The 10,763-nt window shown below is 40.3% G+C and overlaps 1 protein-coding gene across 1 annotated transcript in view; it reads left to right on the plus strand.

The window, feature by feature from the left end:
• ankrd54 (ankyrin repeat domain 54) overlaps positions 1-7,948 on the plus strand; it is a 32,413-nt gene extending 24,465 nt beyond the window's left edge. The window contains exons 5-8 of the mRNA XM_041178149.1: positions 2,974-3,021; positions 3,961-4,085; positions 4,615-4,722; positions 7,314-7,948. Of these exons, the coding sequence (XP_041034083.1) occupies positions 2,974-3,021; positions 3,961-4,085; positions 4,615-4,722; positions 7,314-7,388 (356 nt within the window). The 3' untranslated portion in view covers positions 7,389-7,948. The remainder of the gene's footprint in view (positions 1-2,973; positions 3,022-3,960; positions 4,086-4,614; positions 4,723-7,313) is intronic.
• Positions 7,949-10,763: the final 2,815 nt, after the last annotated feature.

A 10,763-nucleotide genomic window follows, 5' to 3' on the forward strand; every position in this document is an offset into this window, starting at 1 on the left:
CTCATGTTCTGAGCGTTCAGGGAGCCAGTGCTACAACATAGCATTGCTAAGGACCTTCAGCTACTGCATTTTCTATTCCTAGATTTTAAGAATTTTGATTTTAAAAAAAGTTTCTTGTTTTTTGAATGGTTTTCGTTGAAAATTGGGATTTTACACGCACTTGGAAGTGTCTGGTCTCACAAACAGGATCGTACCCCTGGGCTTGCTCCCAGGTTTACGGAGCTTTGAAGCTTGTATTATAGTATCCACTGTAATGCTACCTGGTGCTATCTGTACAGGAAGTTTAATTTTGTCTTTTTCAGCCTGACTGCCAATTATTAGCGATTATAATTATTCCCACTTGCCACTCTGGTAAATGTGATGTGGGGTATGATCATGTGACTGGGCTAGTAATCCAGAGGATAGAATTCAGATCACTCCATGATAAAACTGAAGTCATTTCTCAAATTAAATGCTGTTGTCAGGAGAACTAGATTACTAATCTAGTTCGTGACCCCAACACTATCATGCTCTTAAGGGTTCTTTAGCCAAGGAAACTACAGTTGTTTCCTGTTCTAGACTACATGTGATTCCAGTCCCAACAGCAATGTGGTTGATGTTTAATTGCTCTCTGAAGGCGCCTGGACAAGCTACTCAGTTGTGTCAAAAACCACTACAAAGAATAACTAGAATAAAACTGAATGTACCACTTACCTGTGACCCAGGACATGCCCATTGCACACCCAGTGGAGTTTCCCATCATCAGCAAAATGATAAAAGGAGTTGTCAGCAGTACTTTCAAGTAGCACTTGCTCTATAATATCCTGCTTGTAAATGCTCAATTTAGGTTCTGTCAGGATCACCTGGATCCAGAACTCCATTCAGCCTTGGTCCAAACTTGAAAACCAGACCTGAATTTCAAAGGTGTGGTGAGATGAGAGCACCTGCAAATTGGTGGGCACCAAGGAATGGCAATAAAACTGAAAGAGTGGGGATGTGAGAAAACTGTCCAGTAGCTAGAATCATTCCTGGCACACAATAGAAGGTAATTGTGGTGTTGGAAGCCAATCAACTCAGTTCTGTATCCTAGAGTCACTATCTTCAGCAGCTTCATTAACAACCTTTCCTGCATTATAAGGTCAGAGGTGGGCTGTTCCTGAAGTTTGCACAGTGTGCAACCCCATTTGTAGTTTCCCGGATAAAGAAGCAGTCCAGCAAGGCCTGGATAACACTAAGGCTTGGGTTGATAAATGGCAAGGAACATTTGTGCAACACAATTGCCGGGCAATGGTCATTACCAACAAAATAGAATCTAACCCTTGACGTTCAATAGCATTGTTTCATTGTCACCATTTTGTGGGTCATGTGAAGAGAATATAATTTTTCCTAATATTACTGTGGGATACTGATACTCTTAAGCAGGCTTGTGGGGGTTGGGTGTGTAACTAATTTAATTAAACTGAAGACTGTCAGACTGCAAGGTTTAAATCATCAAAGGGATTTGGTGTAAAAGTAGGCATTTTGAAATGGAGGTGGATGAATGAAGATGAGCTCCCAGTAGATACAGTATGAATGGGAATTGGCAGTAGGAGATAAGTGAGGAGTGAGTTTTTGGCTGTTACATTTCAAAGAGGCATAACAGGAAGTTTTACAACTGGCAAAGATAATAAGTAAGGCAAAGTTATTAAGTTTATTTTTCTTGAAAGTGCTAGCCATAATGACAACATAAAAGATTTTTATATTCTGGGAAAGGTACCTTCCAAAGAAAGTTTAGAACTATGGGTTTAGAGATAAAAGAAAATATATTTGAGGGAAGATTGAAAACTGTATGAAGTGAGTGGCCATGTGAAGACAGACCTGTGAAAAGCAGTCTCTAGCTACCCCAGATAAATGCTCATTTATTCCAGTAAGCAAGGTTTTGTTAAATGCTTTGGATTTCCATTGTCGAGGGAGAGGGAAGCTTGTGAAATACTTCCCTTATAGCAACAGTGGTTGGCTTGCGATAATATTACTGGGATGTTTTATAGATTAAGAATTTATTGGGACATGTTAAGACTAAATGTAACTAACTATAATTTTGTGTTTAAGTTTTTTATTTTGTTAATAAGTGTTTTAATTTAATATTTAAAATCTCAACGGAGTATTGGAATCTTCCGATTTTAGTGAACATCCCTTCTTGTAATAAAATACAAATTGTTGTGATAGCTTGGCCAGATTTCCCTTTGGTATTGGTCAGCCCGGCAATTACCGCCTGCCATATTATAACAGTCACCATTGACCACAAAGCTCAACTGGACTGGCTACTAGAGCAGTTCTGGGAGAGTTAATTTTGCAGTGAGTGACTCACTTCCTGACTATCCAAAGCCCTTTACCACCTAAAGGGCATAAATCTGAAGTGTGATGGAATACTCTGCACTTACCTGGATGAAGGCAACTGCACTGAAGAAACTCAGCGTTCAGGGCAAAGCATTCAGTTTGTTCAGCACCTCTCGTCCTCTAACTTAAACAACCACCTCCTTCAGCATTGAATTCTGTGGCTGCTGTGTAAACTATTACTCAAAGCTACCATCTCGATTATCTAGAAGAATCACCTTCGTGTTCATGGGAGTACCGCCTCCAAGTCGCACACTATGCTGACTTGAGCATATATTGACATTTCTTCATTGTCACTGGATCAAAGAGTACTGTTCACTACACGGACTGCAGTGGTCCAAGAATAGGCCTACCATCCTCTACTCCGGGTAGCTAGAGATGGGCAATCAATGTTGGCTTTGACAGCATCACCTACATCCAAAAAATGACAGTGTGGCATTAGCCATACCAACATAGTCAATACATTCCATCCCTACCCTATGCTGAGTTTGCAGAATTGGGAGTTCGGGTAGTGGTTTGTTTGTCGTTAGCATGTGTGCATTAGGAAGTTTCTGGTTCTTCTGTTCTTTATGTTGTAAGCAATAACATTATCAATCACCTAATTTTCTTTCTTATTTATAGCTGCCTGTACAAACCATGTACCTGTAATCACTACACTCTTAAGAGGAGGTAGGTATATACTACTCACTTCATATTTATTACAGTGTGTGCTTGTGAGGAGGTTACTGCACACATGGGGTTGCAAATTGTTTTGATTTTAGAAACACCTTTTCATGTAAGAACTTCCGTTTGTCTGTCTTCCCATATTGCATTATTCTTGGCTGATTGAACAAGCAGGCAACCCAATTCCAGTCTGAGACCAGTACAGCACTGTACCTGGCATGTTGGACTGAATGGCCTCCTTCTGTCCTATGATTGCACAAAGCAACATTTGCCTGCCATTAATTTGGAGCAATGTGGGGATGGCGATTCTGTTTGGACTGATAACTTGAGTCTGTAGGCTGGAGGGGGCCAGTATACAAATTCATTATTTCCACTGACCAGTGTACGTTTTGACGGTGGATATCTTTATTTTGTCATTTGTGACTTTGATAAGGTGGGGCGGAAATCTGATTGCAGTGGTTAAAACATGGATTTGCTGGAGATGTCTCATGATGAACTTGGATCAAAGATTTTAGGCACACTGCCTCTGGCCTGAAGATCCAAATGTTTTCTCCACAATGGACCCAGTTTTTATTTAGTTTGCAATTAAGAACTCACCTGTAAGTTTCTTCCTAACTTTTTTTCCCCCTCAATCAACAGAGCGAAATACCTATAGATATCATCTGTACCACTCACTGATCAGGTGAAGGGATTGTTTCTCAATGGATGAGGCAAACTCCATCTAGTGTTAGGAATGCTAGAGTTAGTGAAGAGTCCAACATTGTCATAGCTAAAGTTGTTTTTCACATGGTGAATACCAGTTTACGTGTTTTTTGATTGTATTATGTTCTCTGCATCAGTGAGAGTTGCAGGAGGTTCATACTATGTGGAACCAGGTCGGAAGTTCTCAGCTTGGCATGAGTGTACTACAAGGCTAACTGGAAACTTCTTGTTTGTTCCCCTCAGGTGCTAGAGTGGATGCCCTGGACCGAGCAGGAAGGACTCCACTCCACCTTGCTCGCTCTAAACTGAACATCCTACAAGACGGACATTCACGGAGCCTGGAGGCCCTCCGGGTAGAGGTGAAACAGGTGAGGCATTCTTATGCTGATGTTGTGTTTGTCTGTCTCTCTCCTCTCTTTGCCTCAAGTCCCTTTTGTCTCCATCTGTTGCTCTACCAGCTCTCATGTGTCGCTCTCTATCGCCATGCTTATGTTCTCTGACTACCATGTTGCTACTTTACTCTTATTCCCTATGCAAGGTCACTCTTACTGAGGTAGCAGCATAACCGAGCCTTGTCCTCCTCAATCACACGCATGCATACATGTACTTTGCAATAGGAGTCACAGATAGAGAAGAATTGAATCTTGTCTAATTTTACCTGGGAATTTCTTATCCTTTGGGCTCATTTACCAACTCAACTGCTTAGGGAGATAGGCAGTTAAAGTTCTGTATGTATACAATAATTAACTAGAGTTGATAAAAGATGCACATTTTGTGCCTTGTGTTAGATGGGAATGTTTCAACAGTAACTGGATGGCCACTGCTTTAATGCTATATCCTGCTGAAGACCACATTTATAATGCCAAGAGTCTAAATGTTTTTTAATATACTTTTCAGATCATTCAGATGCTGCGCGAATACTTGGAAAGACTGGGTAACCATCAAGAAACTGAGCAGCTGGATGATCTTTGTTCAAAACTTCAGATGACCAGCACAAAAGAACAGGTAGGACCAAAAAATAGGAAGGGAAGGGTTTATGTAAGGGCAGTCTGATGGAAGACAAATAGATTTTATTTCTTGTTGAGAAAACCTAGGGCCAGTGCCCAAAGAGCAGGACAATGACCTTAATCCATGTGAATGTAAAAGGAAGAGTAGCTATGGAGGAGTGGTGAAGTAGTATTGTTGAATAGCTTCCTCTAGCGGTCACATTTCCAGTCAAATTGAACCAGTCTCCCAAGATTTAGATATGCAGTTGCTTTAATGTTTTTTCCATCTGCTATTTATTCTCCACAGGACTGGAACAGCCTACAGTCTGTTTTTAGATTTTTATATGGTTGATAATTTGAAATTTTCTTTTTAGTTCTAAATTCCCATTTTCTGCTCTTTTTTTAATTTGAATCACTGGGTAATTTTTAAATGGAAAAAATTGTAGAGTGTCATTTCTGCCGTTTTCATCCCAACTTTTCATATTTTAAAATGATCATTGTTCTACTGCCAATGTTCAGAGTGGTGATGAATTTGGGTTCCTGTCTCTGCCTGGCATCTAGCTCCCTCCTAGGCCAGATGTACCCAAAATAGCACCCTGGCTGAGATCAGCCAGTTCAACATGGACTGAAGATTGAATTGGACTTTCCTAGTCCTCATTGTTCAGTACAATAAATCCACTAACTGAGCTGTCTGGAAAGCTCAATAGTGACCATTTTAAATCCCTACAACAGTGTAAAAATGGGATAATCTGGTGAGAATCCTTCACAAATTAGATCTAATGTGAAATATTAATGCATGAAGTGAGAGAGGGTGAAAAATAAGGTTGGCTACTATCTCCGTATTTTCTACATAAACTAAGAGAGGTAAGAAATACTGAAGGTGTTGATCTGCTGTCAAGTTTCACCAAATACACAAAATTAGGTAATAGATAGCTGATCACAGTCGACCCACAGGTATAATTCTGCAGGAATTGATGTAAAAACGTATGCATACATAAAAGCAATATAAAAAATTACTGATTTTTATAGAACTGTTTGATATTTTGTCTTCTCCATCCACAGTCAACAGGTTAAAGTTTTGAGTGCCGGGGTGGGATTTTCACCTTCAAGGTGGGAATCACAAGTCAGGCCATTTCTCAACATGATGAATGTGCCTCCAGCCCATCAATGCCTGCTCATGCTACATTCGTGGTGGGGAGTTGGGGACAGGCTGCAGCCTCTGGAAGCAGGCTTGAGATGGAAATGGAGGCAGGCAGGATAGAAGGCATGCCTCTGTAAGCCAGGATAGCAGCCCAGTTCTGCAGATTGTGTGAGGCCCCCTGCTCCCCTCCATGCCCACTTACCCAGTATCCATTATGTACAGAACTCTTGAACCCTATAACAACATTGTGAAGTCTTTGAGATGCTCCAACTGTCAAGTGAAGCAAAGTTATTCAAAACCCCTTTCAAAAAAAACATTATCCTATTAAATGGTCACAAAACTATCAAGTTAAACAAACAGCCTCCTTGACAGCTTTAATCAACAATCCCTGCTGATTTGAATCCATTAGTGGAGTTTGCCAAGCATTCATAATGAGTTTCCATTAAACCTCCAGAGCTGAACACGAAGTCTTTGAACTCATTGAAAACGCTCAGCCATTTATTCAAGCTTTGAAGGAGGGAAATAAATGTCTGAGCCATCATTCAATGAAAAGATTAAATCATGGGACAATTGACACAGTCAAATCTTAATGTAGAAGAGCACTTTATCCAGTGCATAATGTACTCGAATGCATCTGAAGACTCTTCCACTTACCTTTAAGAACCAAGCTCTACCATTAGTCACTGCATTAAAAACATATTTAACTTATCATACAATGACATGTAAAGTTGGCAACATCTTTTGAACTTGTCTTTCAAAAGGTTCCCAACTTCAGAAGAGGGTTTCCCATTAGGTCACGACATCTCTGAGCTGGTGTGAAGCTAGCCCAACTCCATAAAATTGCAGGGGTTTGTGGCGGGGTTGCAGTGGAACTCCCCCAGCACTGGAGCTGGCAACATCGGGACTGCAGTGTGCAGTCTTCCTACCTACACTCTTATCCCATGCTGCAAAAAAATTGCTGGCAGCAGGAATTCCATCACACCCCCACCGTGTTTTCTGTCATGAAAAATCGGGCCCAACTCACCGAATGACTGCTGATTCCCTTTGGGCTGTTACCAAACATCAAGGCATTATTCCCAAAACTGTGACTGTTCCCGTGTCCAACCTCACTGTTCCCTAACTCCCTCAAACAGAACCATCTTGGTAGATAAGATTGTCTCAGGTTGCAAGAAGTGTGTTCTGGAGTAAGATTCTGCTCTCAAAACATAAACTTGCCTGGTTCCTCCACAGATACTGACTGACTCGCTGTATGTTTCTAGCATTTTTGAGATTTTCTTTCAGTTTCCAGCACTCTGCAGTGTTTTGCTTTTGACTTAACTTCATGGTTTGGGTAGAAGCCTTTGGTAGAACTACCTGGAATTATCTTTCTCCTAACCTGCTGTGTACTTGCACTTATTTGACTTTTATGCCTGAAACACATTTTTAGTAATGTGCATTTATCTAACTGGTTTTCCCGTTTTCCCTCACAGGTTGACGAAGTTGCTGATTTGCTGTCAAGCTTCACTACACTCAGTCTACAAATACACAAATTAGGTAATAGGTAGCTGAACACAGTCTGTCCACTGCCATTGGTACAATTCTACTGGAATTGATGTAAAAAAAATCTGTGAAAGCAATGTAGAAATGACTGATTTTTTTAGAACTGCGTTTGTGACATTTTGTCGTCTTGAACTGCTTGTGATCTTTGTTTTGGCAACGTAAATTCTCGTCTTTTACAATAATAAAAATGTTGATAATCTTTATGGAAACAAAATTTGAGCATCACAAGGCAACAATTGTTAGCTCTGGTGGGAGTTTTATTACCTCCTGAAATGATCCCTTACTGTAACAATGTGGACTAGCCTGATCTACAAGTATGACACCTTCAACACAGTGAAGATATTTATGACGACTATTGACTGATGTTAAGGCAGAAATTGATTAAGTATTCTGATTTTATTGCAGGCGGTGTTGGTTTGATTAATAAACCAACTGTTCACTTTCAGAATCTGTCCGCCATTCATGTTTAAATTTGCAGTTATTGATCACAGGAATGTTAAACGTTGACAGTATATAGGTTTTAATGTAAAATTTCAGTGCGTGAAATAAAGTGTAAGAAACTGAGTAATACTTTTTGGCTAAATTGCTTGTAACAGAACATTTGATTGCTAGGATTTTTTTTAAAATAAAAGGAACAGCTACCATACTGAACAGCATGAGGAGTTAAATAAATATGTTAAGTACTGACAGCCAAATAGTTGGAACCAGAGTAAAACTATGGCAAGACTTATGAGTCTATTTGACGTCAAGCAAAGTCTTATTCACTGAACACTCAACAAACAGCCTATTTAAGAAGGGTCTTCATGAACTACAGCAAACAGAACTCATGACTCCCAATAAAAGCAGTGTCATTTCTCTAGCAAAATGCAGTGAGTGGAGGAAAGTTCCTGCTCCTTCAGGTACCACACCCTAAGAGGGCATTAGCAACCATGGACTTCCATTGGATTGGTCCATGATTATGCTTGGCAAAGTACTGCAGTGGTTTGGCATTGCCTTCTGCAGTATGGCTGACCAGGAAACTCTCCTACTCTTAGCACCTGCCATCAGGCGTATTGGAAGGATTAACAGGCCGATAACATAACCAAACAGATTGATTATGAATGCCCCTGTGGCCATCAAGTCCTGAAGTAGGACTTGAACCCAGTGTGTCTGACCCAGAGGTAGGGACACTACCACTGCACCACAAGACCTCCTGGAGGATAGTTACAGAATACAAATTATGCAGTGAGGTCTCCAGGTGTGACTGATGGGGGAATTCCTCCAACTCCATTCTGGCTAGGATTAATGGGTTATAAGCAGTCCTAGATGAATTCCTGTTGTTTAGCTAAAACATTATCACTGGCTCAGTATATTTTGAGATTTAAAAGCTAGTTATAAAACAGCTTTAAAATGATTCCTCTACATTCAAAGTTAAAAGGCAGCATATGTCTGTCTGTACTATCACATCTAGATAACATTGTGTGCATCTATAGGTAGTGATCATGATTCATTCCAGATATTAGTCACGCTGACTGGGCAATCAAATAGAACAATTATTTTCATTTAGGAAAGCTTCCAAACTGTGATGAACAAGTTCCACACAAATTACTCCGGGAACATGGAACCAGAAAAACAGTAAATGGAAGTGCAAAGCTGCTGCATGCTGTGTTTTCAGTTCCAGTCTTTCTTCTGTGGGTCACTTAAATGCAACAAACCCATTCAAAAATATGCACAATTCTGGGAAAATGTCCCTAAATTGACTTGTGAAATTAGTTATTAAAATAGGCCTGCTTTGTACTCAAGTTGGCAATGGTACTGCAGGACACCCACACTTCAGCTACTGAATGGGTACAGCTGCACTTAACACTTTTCACATTGTTCCTCTGGAACTACAATAACAAGGGAGTTTTACAGTGCGGCAGTATGATATGGAGTTGCAATTTCACTCTACTCTTAATGGAACCACACCACATTATTTGTACTACGATAACTAGTGTTATCTGACTGAAAAGTGGTTTTTTGGTATGCAGTTATGAATATATAATCTGATATGTTTCAGGAATTTAATCTGTGATTGAATTTTGGAGAAATGGAAATGCCTGGCTTAAGAAGCTAGTAAACAAAGCCGAGAGTAATTACAATTTGAAGGGTGGCCAATGTTTATTTAATAAGATCAGATTTGGACGTGGGAAATCACTAAACAATAGGTGACCCCGTTGAATCTTGGTGATGAGATGTCTACAGCTGTCTCCATAAGGGGTTTAAATTATTCATCTGGGTCCCAGAATCAGTGGGTTGTTTTGAAGGTAAAATTAATTAGTTTGGATCACTATCTGGAATATCCCAGCTATGCCACATTGCTCTGGGAATGGGTTATGCAGGGAAGGACCCTTTTGGGTTTATCTGTTGTCTCATAAACAGGCAGTTGGTGCCTGAAGCTGCTCGGAGACAAGTAGACCACCAGAAGAGGGTAGGGAGGTGATGGCGTAGTGGTATTGCCACTGAACAAGTAATCCAGAGACCCAGGGTAATACTCTGTCAATAAAAATCTGTAATTAAAAGTCTAATGATGACCATGAAACCATTGTCAATTGTAAAAACCCATCTGGTTCACTAATGTTCTTTAGGGAAGGAAATCTGCCATCCTTACCTGGTTTGGCCTATATGTGACTCCAGACCCACAGCAATGTGGTCGACTCTTAAAATGCCCTCTGAACAAGGGAAATTAGCGATGGGCAATAAATGCTGGCCTAGCCAATGAAATCCACATCCAATGAATAAATTTAAAAATTCAGAAATCAAGGGTATTTTCTGATTTTTCAGCAAGAAAGCAGCAAGGTTCATGCTTGAGCTGTCCACAATTGTGAGGTGCTTAAGGAGTTGGAGGGTCACCTGGCTGGATGCCAGTGGGAGGATCCTAAGAAATTTCAACTCAGAATAGTACAAGAGATTCAGAGTCAATTCTCGAGAGCTGTGGAAAACCTTGGTTTTGTCCTGGAAGTGAAAGAATTATTGGGTGGAAATAAAAGTAGAATCACAGAGTTGTTAGTGTAGGCCATTTGGGCCATCGTGTCTCCACTGGCCCCCCAATGAGCAATTCACTCATCATCATTCCTCTACTTTCTCCCCATAAACCTTCATAATCTCCCTTTCAGATATCAGTTTAATTCCCTTTTAAACTTCTACCACACTCAGGCATCACATTCCAGATCTTGAGCGCAGACACTGCATCAAAGTTTTTCATGATGTCGCTTTTGCTTCTTTTGCCAATTACTTTAAATTAATGCAATCTCGATCCTTTCATGAGGGGGCACAGATTTTCGCTATCTCCTCTGTCCAGATCCCTCATGATTTTGAATACCTTTATCAAATCTCCGCTGTCTTCTCTAATCTATCTTCAT

This window comes from Carcharodon carcharias, chromosome 31 (genome assembly GCF_017639515.1).
Source record: "Carcharodon carcharias isolate sCarCar2 chromosome 31, sCarCar2.pri, whole genome shotgun sequence".
NCBI lineage: Eukaryota > Metazoa > Chordata > Chondrichthyes > Lamniformes > Lamnidae > Carcharodon > Carcharodon carcharias.